Source organism: Salmo salar, chromosome 19 (genome assembly GCF_965601325.2).
Source record: "Salmo salar chromosome 19, fSalSal1, whole genome shotgun sequence".
Lineage (NCBI taxonomy): Eukaryota > Metazoa > Chordata > Actinopteri > Salmoniformes > Salmonidae > Salmo > Salmo salar.
In genome coordinates this window covers 28,381,527-28,399,297 of record NC_138309.1, presented here as the reverse complement: position 1 = coordinate 28,399,297, position 17,771 = coordinate 28,381,527, and the positions used below count along the sequence as shown (strand labels likewise).

The window sequence follows — 17,771 nt, the reverse complement described above, 5'->3', positions numbered from 1 at the left end:
ATATCACATTTAACTCCAGCGGGCTCCAAACTCCTTTGACAAAATTGTGAATTATTATTATTATTTTTTTAAAGCAAATGTATCCCATGAATAACAAATCGGCCCCCCCAAAGCATAGTCAGATGCATTGTATGGTGTGGAGAGTTAAACAGTGTCTTATTGAAAACCTTTACACCACCACAGGAATGATTCAGAGGATCTTCTAAAAGCGGACAAACTCCTCAGAACCCGGAGCCACCAGAGACAGAGCTACAGTAATGTCCTCAGTGTTTACCTCCTATTCTCTTACAGGATCTGTTAGTCAGACTGTTCTCTCTGCTACCGCACGTCAAGCGGTGACGGAGCGCCAAGTCTAGGTCCAAACGGTTTCTTAACAGCTTCTACCCCCAAGCCATAAGACCACTGAACAATTAATCAAATGCCCACCCAGACTATTTACACTTTTACTTAGTTTATTTACTAAATATTTTCTTAACTACATTTCTTAAACTGGATTGTTGGTTAAGGGCTTGTAAGTAAGCATTTAATGGTAAAGTCTACACCTGTAGTATTCAGCGCATGTGACAAATAAAATGTGAATTGATATCCTCTCCCCTGTAATGACTGGGTCTGTGTCCCAAATGGCACCCTACTCCCTATATAGTGCACTACCTTTGACCAGGGCCCATAGTAGTGCACTATATAGGGAATAGGGTGCCATTTGGGACACACACAGGGGTGTTCGTATGCTGGGATTGCTGAGGAAACACATACGTGAGGTGTGTGGTTGGTTTTAGAGGGATAAACTCATATTCACACAGCAATCTCCTCAACTCTCTCCCAAAACACTGAGAACGACTGATTTGGTGCTGGGTTTTTTTGTAATAACTTATGCCATGTTAATATGATATCTGAGTAAGAATGAATGCCAAAATCTAAATGGGGGGCCCCCTGGAGGTCAGGGCCCATGGCACATGCCCTGTGTTGGTATTCGGCCATGATGACTACAAGTTTAGATAGCTGGCTAGACTACCAATCTAAAAATTGGTAGCTGACATGGCTAATTGAGTGACTGTCAGAGACTGTCATAGCAAGAGAAAAACTGCTGATGGGCAAACAAATTTCGAAATTGCACCTGTTGTATTGAACTATTCTTACACTCAATAGTAAGTTGAAACCCAGACAGTTCCCCCATCAAAACAAAAAATGAATTGTTATTTAATATGCCACATAGGCGTGGAACCGGAGCCCCATGACGGACTTCAACCTGGACGCTGGCTAGAGATTAGATGATTTTTGGCTTGTCTGCAGTCTCCCAGTGATCACTTCTTACAACAATTCCGAAGGTGCCTGTTCAACCGATATTCACCAGGCCTTATTCACCAGGAAAAACACTTAAAAGTGTGAGATAATGAAATGTTTTTTGGGGGAGTTTTAATTGAAGTGTTTAATTATTAATAAAACATATGTTTAATTATTAATAAAACATATTACAAACAATGTTTTTTATATATTGTAGAGCACGGTCAGTACTATGAAATTAGCTTGTCCCTCAGGTCAGGAGTCATGGTTTAGTGACATATTTTGAGTTCAAAATATATTTTTCTCCCTCTTTAAATGTCATAATACAAAGGAAAGTAATATAGTTATTTAGTGGACTACATAAAAAAACTAAAATATAAAATAAATATTACAAATAATTTACAAGTAATAGCTGTCCCTCAATTTCATGTCACTGGTGTTAAAAATGTATAAAAAAAACACCACTCTGAAAAAAATGCAACATCCTTGTCAAATTCTTCCTGGGTCAAAGGTTTATTGGAGACAGGACTGTTTTGAAAAGCACATGGTGAGTGTGCACTCTCTTCATATGTTAACAATTTGATGATTAACTTGGTAATTTTATGAGAGGACTTAAGATGTGTCACACACACACACACTGGAGAGACTTGGGTCACTCTGTTTTCATGAATATATAATCTGGGTCTATAAGTTTTGAACATCCAAAATATTTTCAGAAAATAAAGCTCAAGCACCAAGGAGATAAGATTGCAATTTATGTAACACACAAATGCTTAGTTTATTTACAAAAAAACACTGCAATTTGACATACCAGGTATCAAGCAGAAATGGACATGAATGTGTAAAATCATTTTGGTGCCCATCAATATTAAACTTACAGTATCATATTTATGTTCATATATATTATGTTAACTAATAGCAAAGAAACGTTTTGGAATTGGCCTAATAAAGAACACATTACATCTGTGTGACATGATACCGTTTGGATTTATCATTTTAGAAGTCAGTGTACTAGCTAGTACACAGTGCAGGTTTTAATCATGACGAGAGGGACCGCCTAAGTGCCAAATTATCCCTGCTTGATTTAAAAACTGCATAAGTCTGTGGTTCAATGTTTCACAAACTCATCCATGTTGAGGGAGCGTGCCCCCCTCGACTCAACACTGAGAATTCCGAGGTGACTTAACCTGTCATCAACCATTGTTGTCCTAAGGTGGGTTTTAATCAGTTTTAAAGCTGAGAAGCTTCTCTCGCAAGAAGCACTGCTGACTGGTGTAACAACAGAAATCTTACAAAGTCGAAATAGCTCATGGAAGACCTCTTTTTAAGGTTCTAGAAACACAACAAAGTCAAGGAGTAGACGATCTGTCCCTTCCACTTTCCTCTCTCCTATCAAGAAGCCTCATGTTTGAGGTCCTCTAAATCTGACTCAAAGGCCTGAGCAAAGGCAAACAGAGGCTCCTCATTCAAGAATGTTGTACTCTTTGGGATGAGAGACTGGACCCCTTGCATTATCTCGTAATTCTTCTTTGAAAAACGCCTCTGCAGCTCAGCTGTGAGACTGTCAAGACCTTGTTCTTCCAATGGCATTGAGGAGTACACCACATCAGTCACTGGCTTTATCAATAAGTGCATCGAGGACGTCATCCCCACAGTGACTGTACGTACATACCCCAACCAGAAGCCATGGATTACAGGCAACATTCGCACTGAGCTAAAGGGTAGAGCTGCCGCTTTCAAGGTGCGGGACTCTAACCCGGAAGCTTACAAGAAATCCTGCTATGCCCTGTGACGAACCATCAAACAGGCAAAGCATCAATACAGGGCTAACATTGAATCATACTACACCGGCTCCGACGCTTGTCTTATGTGGCAGGGCTTGCAAACTATTACAGACTACAAAGGGAAGCACAGCTGCGAGCTGCCCAGTGAAACGAGCCTACCAGACAAGCTAAATCACTTCTATGCTCGATTTGAGGCAAGCAACACTGAGGCATGCATGAGAGCATCAGCTGTTCTGGACGACTGTGGGATCACGCTCGCAGTAGCCAATGTGAGTAAAACCTTTAAACAGGTCAACATACACAAGGCTGCGGGGCCAGACGGATTACCAGGACGTGTGCTCCGGGCATGTGCTGACCAACTGGCAGGTGTCTTCACTGACTTTTTCAACATGTCCCTGATTGAGTCCGTAATACCAACATGTTTCAAGCAGACCACCATAGTCCCTGTGCCCAAGAACACAAAGGCAACCTGCCTAAATGACTTCAGACCCATAGCACTCACGTCCGTAACCATGAAGTGCTTTGAAAGGTTGGTAATGGCTCACATCAACACCATTATCGCAGAAGCCCTAGACCCACTCCAATTAGCAACATATCTGCCACGTTGATCCTCAACACTGGAGCTCCACAAGGGTGCGTGCTCAGTCACCTCCTGTACTCCCTGTTCACCTACGACTGCATGGCCAGGCCAGGCTCGACTCCAACACCATCATTAAGTTGGCAGACGACACAACAGTGGCAGGCCTGATCACCGACAACGACAAGACAGCCTATAGGGAGGAGGTCAGAGACCTGGCCGGATGGTGCCAGAATAACAACCTATCCCTCAACGTAACCAAGACTAAGGACATGATTGAGGACTACAGGAAAAGGAGGACCGAGCATGCTCCCATTCTCATTGACGGGGCTGTAGTGGAGCAGGTTGAGCGCTTCAAGTTCCTTGGTGTCCACATCAACAACAAACTAGAATGGTCCAAACACACCAAGACAGTCGTGAAGAGGGCACGACAAAGCCTACTCAGGAAACTATAAAGATTTGACATGGGTCCTGAGATGCTCAAAATGTTCTACAGCTGCAATATCGAGAGCATCCTGACTTGCATCACTGCCTGGTACGGCAATTGCTCGGCCTATGACCGCAAGGCACTACAGAGGGTAGTGCGTACGGCCAGTACATCCTGCAGGCTCATCCTGACATGACCCTCCAGCATGGCAATGCCACCAGCCATACTGCTCATTCTATGCGTGATTTCCTGCAAGACAGGAACATCAGTGTTCTGCCATGGCCAGCAAAGAGCCAAGATCGCAATCCCATTGAGCACGTCTGGGACTTCTTGGAGGGTGAGGGCTAGGGCCATTCTCCCCAGAAATGTCCGGGAACTTGCAGGTGCCTTGGTGGAAGAGTGGGGTAAGATCTCACAGCAAGAACTGGCAAATCTGGTGCAGTCCATGAAGAAGAGATGCACTGCAGTACTTAATGCAGCTGGTGGCCACACCAGATACTGACTGTTACTTTTGATTTTGACCCCCCCTTTGTTCAGGGACACATTATTCAATTTCTGTTAGTCACATGTCTGTGGAACTTGTTCAGTTTATGTCTCAGTTGTTGAATCTTGTTATGTTCCTACAAATATTTACACATGTTAAGTTTACTGAAAATAAACGCATTCGACAGTGAGAGGACGTTTCTTTTTTTTGCTGAGTTTATATGCAAATTAAAGACTGAAATTACATTCTAGCCTGAATTGTCATATAAAATATAGGTAACACCAGTGACAAAGGCACCACAAGCATTTTTTTATATTGTAAAAATAAAAAAATATGTTAAGCTGCCATTTATATTGATGTATAATGTTAAGGGGTTAACTATTATCTCACTACAAGTTTTTGTTGTTGTTGAAGAATTACAATTTGTAAAAGTTGGCTGTTCAAAAAGCCAGCATTTTCATAGAATGACCCCATATGCTGCATTACAAGTCACAGAAAGCACTGCCAAAGTGCTGCAAGCCAAACGGCAGTGCATTGCCACACACACACCTCCTCCCAGACCCCCACACACACGAGCCAGACAGTGCGCTGTATCATATCATCACTAATGGCACTGACCGAATCTTCTACCAGCCCGAAAGTTTAAACGTGTTGTAGGCTCAAAACGCATTTAAACTTTAGGTCTGGTAGAAGATTCGGTCAGTGCCATTGTCCATGCTAAGTTGCGGTTCCAACGGGTCATTACTGTAGCCTAAAGAAAATGTAATATTGGTTGTCAAAAAATGATAAGATAAAGTATTCACACGCAGGGTACAGTATACATTACTACTAAAGGACAATAGGACACACAAGCGAGTATAAATGCGTCAACAGTTGAGTGATTTTCTTTATGAAATTACAGCCTGAAGCCAATTGCGCTGCTTTCGTGTGTTCCGTTTACAGCGTGCAGTGGAGGGAAAGTGTACAGATTTTTCAATATGGTCAGAACGCTGATTGAGTTTGACACCTCTGCCCTAAACCGTCAAGTGTGGTTGGTGTGTAGGTAAACAAGCAGACGTATCTATACATACATATACTGTATCTATCTATATTGTATCTATCTATACTGAATCTATCTATCTATCTATCTATCTATACAGTATTTATGCATATCTATCTATACGGTATCTATACATATATATACTGTATCTACCTATTCATACTTACACTGTACATTCTTCACTAAGATCAACCTCTCCTTTTTCTTTCTTCATTTTCAGATCAACCTGTCTTTCTTTATCCTTCGTTATTCTACTCTCTCTCACTCTCGTTATCCGCTGTCATTGCTTTCTACTTTGCTACCTACTGTCACGTCTTTACTCTATCCATCTCATGAAAAGGCCTACAAGTACAATACAAGCCAGGATAACAAGCAAAACCAATCCCGCTCTTCAGTGGCATTAAAGTATCCTTTTCTAAGCTGAGCTAAATTGTCATTTCCCAAGAGATTTAACCAAAGAGCTTAACCAATTCCATATCCTCTGATAGTGAGCCATAGGAAAACGACCAACAGCCATTCTAATGTACACCACATAGTCATCATTCATAATATCCCATCATAGGACCCATGTTTCAATGAACACAGAGTCTAGATTGAGCAGATATCAACTAGTCTTACATGGAGTCGAGGAGTCCAGATGGTTTACATCTCTGATAAGGTCTGCTTCTAATGCCGGGCTCACTATGGCCTCCAGATAAGAGGCTCACCATGGGTCTGGGAGTCATTGGAGTAAATTACCACACTCCTGGGAGTGTGTTACAGCTAAAACTACATCACCACACACAAACACACACACACACACACACACACACAAAGGGCTGTAGTCTTCACGGTCACACAGCTCTGAAACGTACCCCAAAGCGACTCATTTTAAAGAGAAGGAAAAAGGAGATCAAGGGCAGAATAGAAGAAGAAGAAGAAAAAAAGTGCAGCAAAAAAAACAAATATACAGTATATGAGTCCAGATTCCTCCGTAAAGAGAGGGTAGATTTACATGAGTCCAGGGTCAAATCAGGTAATTTCTAGTGGCACTCATGATACACAAGAGAGAAGACACAAGAGAGAAGACAAACCACAAAGTTGTAGGCCTATATCTGGACATTATTATGATGCAAATAGAATTTTAAATCATGTTATAAGAAGCGGTGACAAACTCTATAGACTGAATGCACAAAACATTAGGAACACCTTCCTAATTGAGTTGCACCACCTTTTGCCCTTAGAATAACCTCAATTTGTCAGGGCATGGACTGTACAAAGTGTCATTGCGTTCCACAGGGATGCTGGCCCATGTTGACTCCAATCCTTCCCACAGTTGTGTCAAGTTGGTTGGGTGTGCTTTGTGTGGTGGTAGGCCGTCATTGTAAATAAGAATTTGTTCTTAACTGACTTGCCTAGTTAAATAAAGGTTAACTAAATAAATAAAAAAATACTAATTTTAAAGGCACTTAAATCTTTTGTCTTGTCCATTGATCCTCTGAATGTCACACATACACAATCCATGTCTCAATTGTCTCAAGGCTTAGAAATCATTTTTTGACCCGTCTCCTCCTTCATCTACACTGATTGAAGTCGATTTAACAGGTGACGTCAATAAGGGATCAGCTTTTACCTGGTCAGTCTATGTGATGAAAGATCAGGTGTTCCTAATATTTTGTCCACTCAATGTACGCTCCCAATAATTTAAGGGGTAACAATATGGTAATGGCGAAAATAGTGTTACGTAGGACACCAGCTCCTTCATCTACCGGGGCAGCGTCATCACCAAACAAGGCGGAGCTGAGGAGGACGTAAAGGCCAGAATACAAAAAGCAAGAGTAGCCTCCCTTAGAAACATCCGGGGCTCCAAGAAAAGAAAAATACACCCAGAAATATACATTTTCAACACTGATGTTAACTCAGTGCTGCTGTGTGGCTCAGAAACATGGAGGACAACAAAAAACACAATAACAACAACTCAGACCTTCATAAACAAGTGTCTGTGATGCATCCTTAACATCAGGTGGAAACGCCGGCAAGGAAGAGGCAGGATGTCACGTATACTCCCTCTCCGGCCTCTAGGTCTTCAGGCTGCTGATTAGCCCGCACACCTGTCACCATCGTCAAGCGCACCAGCGCCTCATGACACTCACCTGGACTCCATCACCTCCGTGATTATCTTCCCTATATCTGTCAGTCCCCTTGGTTCTTTCCTCAGGTGTTATTGACTCTTTTTCATGTCGGTGTGTTGTTTGTGTTTCGTGTTTATTGTTTTGTTTATTTATAAAAAAAATGCTCACTCACTGTACTTGCTTCCCGACTCTCAGTGCATTCATTACACAGGAGAGCGGGCTTCCTGGTGAGACTAAAGCGAAGGGAAAACCGGCCACTACTTCCCTCCATTCTATTGGCCAATAGGAAAGTCACTTGATAATAAGGATGACCTCGGATCCTGGATTTGCTATCAATAGGGCTCTCGTAAGTTCAAAATTCGCTGTTTTTCTGAAACATGGCTTTCAGACAAGATACTCAACATGGCTATCCAACTCGATTGATTCTCCATTCACCGAGCGGACAGGACATTGGATTCAGGGAAATCCAGAGGGGGAGGGGTATATATCACCCATATATATATATCTTCATCAACACCAAATGGTGTGCAGACGCTAGCACAGTGGAAGTCTCAACCTATTGTTCACCTGTCTTGGAATATCTGATGATCAAATGCTGACCTTTCTACCACCCAAGAAAGTTTTAATCTATTCTGACTGCTGTATATATTCTGCCTCAGGACAACAACAACAAGATGGCACTTGACAAACTGTACAAGGCTATAAAAAAGCAGGAAAACATGGACCCAGAGGCTGCTTTTCTTGTTGCCGGCGATTTTTAACTCTGCGCCACTAAGACACGTAATGCCCAACTTCTATCAGCACGTCTCTTTCGCCACTAGGGGTGATAAAGACCACTGTTACTCAATCCACAAGCAAGCAAGCATACAAAGCCCTCCCTCGCCCCCCCTTTCGGCAAATCGGATCATGACTCTATACTCCTGCTTCCTATTCAGAAACAAAATCTCAAAACAGGAAGTACCAGTGGCACGTTCCGTTAAAAGAAATGTCTACCGAGGCGGACGGTTTGCCGCAGGACTGCTTTGCCAGCGCTGACTGGAATATGTTCCGGGACTCCGCCGATAGCGTCGACGAGCTAACCACCTCCATCATCGGCTTCATCAGGAAATGCATCGCTCACAGAGCTACCGGCTCACAGGGCTACGGCTGAGGACACGAACAAGTCCCGCTATGACAGCAGAGCCATCAAAAGGACAATAGTGGAACAAGGTAGAATCCTATTATACCGGTGCTAACACTTGACCCATGTAGCAGGGCCAACAGTACATCGCAGACTACAAAGGAAGCCATGATCTTCCCAACAAACTCAAATGCCTTTTATGCACACTTCGAAAAAAAAACGGAGGTTTTTAAACGGGTCAACACTCGTAAGGCCACAGGGTCAGATGGTATTCCTGGGTTTGTCTTCATAGCATGTAATAGTGATCTTGAAAATGATCTACCCATTTCCAGGCTCCCTTGCCTTGCCAAAATACTAGAATTATTGGTCAACAAACAGCTGTTATTTTCGATCTGTAAATGTTATTCGTAATGTTAATCTATCTGGATTCAGACCTAAACATAGCACCACTATGGCTACCATGCTTGTTGTAAATTAAATTACAAATACCTTAGATCAGTGGTTCCCAAACTTTTTATAGTCCTGTACCCCTTCAAACATTCAACCTCCAGCTGCCTACCCCTTCTAGCACCAGGGTCAGCGGACTCTGTTGTTTTTCACCATCATTGTAAGCCTGCCACACACACACACTGTATGATACATTTATTAAACATAAGAATGAGTGTGAGTTTGTCACAACCCGGCTCGTGGGAAGTGACAAAGAGCTCTTATAGGACCAGGGCACAAATAATAATAATCAATAATTTAGCTCTTTATTTAACCATCTTACATTTAAAACTTTATTTGTTAATCAAAAATTGTGAATAACTCACCACAGGTTAACGAGAAGGGTGTGCTTGAAAGGATGCACATACCTCTGCAATGTTGGGTTGTATTGGAGAGAGTCTCAGTCTTAAATAATTTTCCACACACAGTCTGCCTGTATTTAGATTTCATGCTGGTGAGGGCTGAGAATCCACTCTCACATAGGTACGTGGTTGCAAAGGGCATCAGTGTCTTAACAGCGTGATTTGCCAAGGCAGGATACTCTGAGCGCAGCCCAATCCAGAAATCTGGCAGTGGCTTCTGATTAAATTAAATTTATCACAGTTTACATTGTCCGTAAGCTTGTTCATTTGCACACAAAAAAAATCATACAATGATGGAAAGACCTGTGTGTTTTCCTTGTTAATGCAGACAGAGAAGAGCTCCAACTTCTTAATCATAACCTCAATTTTGTCCCGCACATTGAATATAGTTGCGGAGAGAGTCCATGTAATCCTAGATTCAGATCATTCAGGCGAGAAAAAACATCACCCAAATAGGCCAGTCGTGTGAGAAACCCGTCGTCATGCAAGCGGGCAAACAATTGAAAAATATGGTCAGTAAAGAAAACTTTAAGCTTGTCTCTCAATTTAAAAAAACGTGTCAATACTTTGCCCCTTGATAACCAGCGCACTTCTGTATGTTGTAAAAGCGTTACATGGTCGCTGCCCATATCATTGCATAATGCAGAAAATACACGCGAGTTCAGGGCCTTGCTTTAACAAAGTTAACCATTTTCACTGTAGTGTCCAAAACGTCTTTCAAGCTGTCAGGCATTCCCTTGGCAGCAAGAGCCTCTCGGTGGATGCTGCAGTGTACCCAAGTGGCGTCGGGAGCAACTGCTTGCACGCGTGTTACCACTCCACTATGTCTCCCTGTCATGGCTTTTGCGCCATCAGTACAGATACCAACATGAGCAGCAGCTACATTTGGCTACATACGGACCGATAATGGAGTTCCCACGAGAGAGTAACAGTTAATGTGATTGGATGTTAATTATTTGACTAGGCTAACTGTATTTTACATTGTGTTGTTATTTCGCTCAACACTAGATGGCAAAATTTTATTTTGGCAGTGAAACGAGGCTACTCAGCTGAGAAAAAAACCTCACCCCAATGTATAACCCCATTGGAAAATAGAAATGGACTGTTTGAAAATGTGAAGATTTTTTTTTCTTAAAAAAACTAAAATACAGATATTTTGTAAAAAAAAAAAAATGTGAATCACATTTTTATTTGGCGTACCCCCGACGGCATTGCGCGTACCCCAGTTTTGGAATACCTGCCTTAGATGATAGAAAGAATTGTGCTGCCATGCTTGTAGACTGATGCTCGATGATGGTTTCATAATTATCTCAATGTCGGAACTCACGCCATCAAGGTAGATGGTTTCAAATCTGAGTTCCTTGAATTACATAAAGTGGTGCCCCAAGATATGATACTCAGCCCACTACTGTTTACAATTGATATAAATAACAATGGTAATGTTATTGGATCTAAAGTTAGTGTTAAATGCAAACAAAACAAAACGCATGCTTTTTTTCTAGGTCCCATTATCCAGATTTAAATGAAATTTGTAATGACTAGTTAGAACAGTACACAAATGGAGCGAGTTCCTTCCTACAAATATCTTGGTATCTGGCTTGATGAACAAACTGTCTTTTAAAAAACATGTCACTGAGCTGGTGAAGAAGTTGAAGTTCAAGGTTGGTTTCTTTTACGGAACCAAAGCATGTCTGACTTTTGTTAATAGGAAGGAAATTGTCCAGACCACTTATGTTTATTATAGATTATGGGGATATTATCTATGTGCATGCTGCATCGTCTACACTTAAACCACTAGATGCTGTTTTCCATTGTGTCCTTAGGTTTATTACTGGTGACGGTTATAGAATTCACCATTGTGTTTGGTATCAAAAAGTGGGTTGGGCCTCTTTGTACGTAAGGAGAGAGCAGCACTTTCTTGTGTTCGTCTACAAAGCACTCATGCAGAAACTTCCTTTGTATCTATCATCATTAATTAAATTTAGACTTACAAATGACCAAAGCGGTCTCAGGCTTGGAGAACACTGGAGGCCCCTTCAGTCTCCACAGTTGAGTGAAGTTGATTTGAGTTTTTTTTGGTGCCCTTCATGGTGAACAACTTCCAGAGCTCTCTGAAATGAGATGTTCTGGTCCCCCTTGGTCAGTTCAGACTAATGATCCGAGACCTCTATGTTGATAAATATGTCCGTTTTTCTTAATATGTTTTGTAATATGTATATTGTATGCGTTTGATGCATTTATGCAGGGCTCATATGTTAAAGAGACCCTTGTCTCAGTATAACTTCAAAATGAAGGTCATTTAAAAAAAAATAATGTGCAGACCAGCTGGCAGGCATCTTCACAGACACTTTCAACCTCTCATTGTCCCAGTCTGTAATCCCCACATGTTTCAAGCTGACTACCATCATTCCTGTTCCCAAAAACTCTAAGGCATCCTACCACAATGACTACCGCTTTGTAGCACTCACATCTGTAATTATGAAGTGCTTTGAAAGGCTGGTCATGGCACACATGAACTCCATCCTCCCAGACACCCTGGACCCACTCCAATTTGCATTCGGCCAAAACAGATCCACAGATGACACATTCTCAATTGCACTCCACACTGCCCTCTCCCACCTAGAAAAGAGGAATGCCTAATGTGAGGATGTTGTTCATTGACTACAGCTCGGTGTTCAACACCATAGTCCCCTCCAAGCTGGTCACCAAGCTTGGGACCCTGTGACTGAACACCTCCCTCTGCAACTGGATCCTGGACTTCCCAACCCCGGGTGGTAAGAGTAGGCAACAACACCTCCGCCACGCTGACCCTCAACATGGGGGCCCCCCCAGGGTGTGTGCTTAGCCCCCTCCTGTGCTCCCTGTTCACCCACGACTTTGTGGCCACGCATGACTCCAACTCCATCATCAAGTTTGCTGACGACATGCCGGTGGTAGTCCTGATCACCAACGGCGATGAGACAGCCTACAAGGAAGAGGTCAGAGACCTGGCAGTAAGACCAATGAGCGGATTATGGACTACTGGAAACAGGGGCGGGTGCACAACCCCATCCACATCGACTGGGTCAAGAGCTTAAAGTTCATCAGTGTCCACATCACTGAGGACTTAATAAGGTCTTCTCAACACCAGCTCAGTTGTGAAAAAGGCATGGCAGTGCCTCTTCTCCCTCAGGAGGCTGAAACAATTTGTCATGGCCCCTCAACTTTTACAGCTGCACCATGGAGAGCATCCTGACTGATTTTATCACGTGCCAACTGTCACTTCTACACATGATATGACTCACAAGTATCAGGCGTCACTTCTACACATGATACGACTCACAAGTATCAGGCGTCACTTCTACACATGATACGACTCACAAGTATCAGACGTCACTCCACACTTGGTTTAGTTGGTGAAATTCATTTGCTCCGCTGTCATTACTGTATAACACCAAGAAATAAACAGCTGTCATTTTTTGTAGAATATCTACCAAATAAATGCAAGGCCATCTCTAAGCTACATGTTGTGTAAAGTATACCCATTTATATTATAGTAGAGAAATTACCGTCTTGGTTAGTGATTGGCATCTCTATATCATTAATGACTAATTGCATAATATTCCTCCTTCGATTGAACCTTAATGCTGGAAAACCAGGAAAACACCAGTTTCCAGGATAATGACGTCTCGGTTATTCATTCAGACCACTACTCTGTTTGTTCTTGTGTTTAGAAACCACCTACATGCACAGCCAATTAGACGTTGTCAAACTTGCATAACTTGCATAAGTGTTGATGAAACTCAACACAAGAGTGATACTTTCATTGCCCATGCACCCTATTCCCTATATAGGGCACTACTTTTGTGCACTATACAGGGAATAGGGTGCTATTTGGTACGCAGAGAGCACTTCACAGCCTGATACACAACACTGACTAAATAGATAGAAAACGTCACTGGCATTAGAGACAATCGTCTCCGCAAAAAGTGAACCATGAATGAGGTTTAGAGGGAAAACAATGCAGGCACAGAATGTATCCATATCCAAAATATGTTATCCAATGCCAGAGAACATTGTGTGCTCAATACAGTGTCAACACCGACATACATAATGTTATCAGATGAGTCACAGGTATATGAGCAACATAATAATATAAGACTTTTATCCAAAGCGACGTACAGTAGGGCGCGCATACATTTTCATATGGGTGGTCCAAACGGGAATTGAACCCACGATACAGTTATTGCTCTACTAACGGAGCCAGACAGGACCATAAATTCTCAACTTCTCTCAGATTGAATTATTACAAGACGGTCTTGAAAGGGTTAAGGATACTGAAAACAACAGGCCAGTGTTCCATGCCATGCAGAGAATGTTTAAATGAGGAGGGCCTCAAACCACAGTTTGTGAGTGGGGGAACATCTGGAATATGTCCTACAGTGGACAGTGATTGAGGGGGTCAGTTAGCAACATCTACAGGCATACAGTGACGTCAGAAAGTATTCAGACCTCGACATTTTCCACATTTTGTTACATTACAGCCTTATTCTAAAATACATTAAAAAAAATGTTTCCCCTCATCAATCTACACACAATACCCCATAATGACAAAGCAGGATTTTAGATTTTTTTTGTAAAGAATTACATTAAAAAAAAAACGGAAATATCATATTTACATAAGTATTCAGACTCTTCACTCAGTACTTTGTTGAAGCACCTTTGGCAGCGATTACAGCCTTCAGTCTTCTTGGGTATGAAGCTACAAGCTTGGCACACCTGTACTTGGGGAGTTTTTCCCATTCTTCATTGCAGATCCTCTCAAGCTCTGTCAGGTTGGATGGGGAGCGTTGCAGCACAGCTATTTTCACGTCTCTCCAGAGATGTTCGATCGGGTTCAAGTCCGGGCTCTGGCTGGGCCACTCAAGGACATTCAGAGAATTCCTGAGCACTCTTGAGCAGGTTTTCAATCAAGGATCTCTGTACTTTGCTCCGTTCATCTTTGCCTCAATCCTGACTAGTCTCCCAACAGCATGATGCTACCACCACCATGCTTCACCGTAGGGATGGTGCCAGGTTTCCTCCGACATGACGCTTGGCATTCAGGTCAAAGAGTTCAGTCTTGGTTTCATCAGAGCAGAGAATCTTGTTTCTCATGGTCTGAGAGTCTTTAGGTGCCTTTGGCAAACTCCAAGTGGGCTGTCATGTGCCTTTTACTGAGGAGTGGCTTCCTTCTGGCCACTCTACCATAAAAACCTGATTGGTGATGTGCTGCCGAGATTGTCCTTCTGGAAGGTTCTCCCATCTCTACAGAGGAACTCTGGAGCTCTGTCAGAGTGACCATCAGGTTCTTGGTCACCTCCCTGACCAAGGCCCTTCTCCTCCGGTTGCTCAGTTTGGCCGGGCAGCCAGCTCTAGGAAGAGTCTTGGTGGTTCCAAACTTCTTCCATTTGAGAATGATGGAGGGCACTGTGTTCTTGGGGACCATCAATGCTCCAGACATTTGTTGGTACCCTTCCCCAGATCTGTGCTTCGATACATTCCTGTCTTGGAACTCTATGGTCAATTCCTTTGACCTCATGGCTTGGTTTTTGCTCTGACATGCACTGTCAACTGTGGGACCTTATATAGAAAGGTGTGTGCCTTTCCAAATCATGTTCAATCAATTGAATTTACCACAGGTGGACTCCAATCAAGTTGTAGAAACATCTCAAGGATGGTCAATGGAAACAGGATACACCTCAGCTCAATTTTGAGTCTCATAGCAAAGGGTCTGAATACTTATGTAAATAAGGGATTTCCGTTTTTAAATTTTAATACACTTGCAAACATTTCTAAAAACCTATTTTCGCTCTGTCATTATGGGGTATTGTGTAGATTGCTGAGGAAAAACATTTAATTAAATCAACTTTTAAATAAGGCTGTAACATATCAAAATGTGGAGAAGTCAAGGTGTCTGAAAACTATCCGAAGGCACACCTGTTAATTGAAATGCATTCCAGGTGACTACCTCATAAAGCTGGTTGAGAGAATGCCAAGAGTGTGCAAAGCTGTCATCAAGGCAAAGGGTGGCTACTTTGAAGAATCTCAAATATAAAATATATTTTGATTTGTTTAACACGTTTTTGGATACTACATGATTCCATATGTGTTATTTCATAGTTTTGACGTCTTCAATATCCTTCTACACTGTAGAAAATAGTAAAGATAAAGAAAAACCCTTGAATGAGTAGGTTATTCCGAACTTTTGACTGGTACAATTTTTTGTTTGTATCATTGTTGGACATAAAAAAGACTGCAAAAGCACCAGGAAATTAGCTCCAATTGATTTTAACTTTGGAAATCTGTTCTCAAGTATTCCCACGCATAATAAAGAGACGTGTGATAGCATACAAATGTAAGAAAGGTTTGAAATTATGTTTTAGTCAAATATTATATCGGTTTGGGCTTCTTGCGTTCAATTTGCAGTCTACTAATTATGTTCCGGACCCCCGACCATCCGCTCAAGAGAAAAATCGTCCCCGGCTGAATCTAGTTGATGATCCCTGGCTTATAGGGTGGAGATACTGTTTGGCCGGTGAGTAACTGCTATCTGCACCTTTGTCAAAGATCCCACAAATAAACCTTTTTCATTCACTATATAAAAACTGAGTTAATATCAGAAATAAACAAACAGTCACTCAATCCTTAAAAATGGCCTTGGAATTATAAATCAAAACGGAATTTAAAAGCTAGTGAAACAACAAGTAGGTTTACGCACCACTGCTCCACCACTTCCTCCCGTGGATGACGTAATGGTCTTGGTCCCTCTGAAGGGTACACTCCATGTTGGTGGCGTCACTGGAGGCCACATCGGGCTCTGTTGACAGGGTAAAACAGCAGAGGTAAAATTGTGTGGGAGTTATTGGTACAGTACATGTTTTTCTACTATGTCAACTTTGGGGCTGTAGCTGCACCACAAACGGGAAAAGCATGGCAATGTGCGGGTTAACCCTTTTCTTAAAGTCCTGTGGACAGGAAACGCACCCACCCAGAGATCACTGGGTTGTGTTTAACACAGCAGGACACACTACCTCTCTGCGTACACGTGTGTGTGAACCGCTCTATAATTAGTCCAAACACTGATCCACTCTAGAGTGAAGGTTTCTCTATGCACAGTAAATTCCCAGGAATGTATACACAGAGTGTACACGGGAGTGGGAGGCTCATCCGAAATCAACCAAACCGATGACGCACACAAACACCTCGGAAACAACATCTGTGTTTGCAGGAACACAAGGGAGCCTAACGCCCACTATCGTCCCCTTCTGACATCATTACATTACTATTGCTGTGTCCCAAATGTCACTCTATTCCCCACTTAGTGCACTATTTTTGACCAGAGCTCTAACATAGCCCTAGGGACCCTGGTCAAAGGTAATGCACAATATAGGAAATAGGGTGCCATTTGCGATGCATACAATTTCTCTGTAATGGGTAACAAACAGAGGGGAATGGCTCATTCTCAGCATTCTGACTCATGGTCTGGTCCCACAGGCCTCGCTCAGAGTGTTCAGTGTCTTTATGGAGATGGCTCTACTCAGAGCCTGTACCCGCTGGGATGAATATACAACCTCCTCTCCCCTCAGGTGGGGTCGTCTGAGTGGAGGCAGCACCCCCACAAGCATGCTAACAGGGATATTACAATCGTAGAAGGGATAGGCTTCTACCAAGAACCGTTTCGATCAGAATAACCCTTTTTGGAAGACAAGGGTTCTTTGTAAGGCAAAGGGTTCTACCTAGAACCTTTTACATCCTAAGAACCATTTTTGTAAGAAAGGGTTCTTTGATGATTCTTTGGAAGGCAAGAAGGGTTCTACATAGAGCCATAAATAATATTTCCCAGCATGCTTTATTGCAGTGAGATTTTATGCTACAGAAAGATAAATAACATACAGTTTTCTAAACTAATCCAATCTGTTGGATTTATTGCACCCATTACTGAGATGGTTGTTCCAGTTTAGATGATTGAGGTAGTCTCAGTATTCAATCTTCCCTACCGTGGCAGTCATTCTGAAAGCAGATTGCGGGTGATTAACAATTTCACTTATTGGATAACCTAACTCTGGCTGGATTCCAATA

The 17,771-nt window shown here is 42.3% G+C and overlaps 1 protein-coding gene across 3 annotated transcripts in view; it reads right to left on the bottom strand.

Annotated features, from left to right (window-relative positions):
• Positions 1-17,771, bottom strand: part of LOC100194819 (acyl-CoA dehydrogenase family member 11) — a 51,722-nt gene that overhangs the window by 23,921 nt on the left and 10,030 nt on the right. For all 3 annotated transcript variants that reach the window (XM_045701834.2, XM_014157644.3, NM_001139848.1), the window contains 1 exon segment: positions 16,411-16,509. In XM_045701834.2, coding sequence (XP_045557790.2) covers positions 16,411-16,509 — 99 coding nt within the window.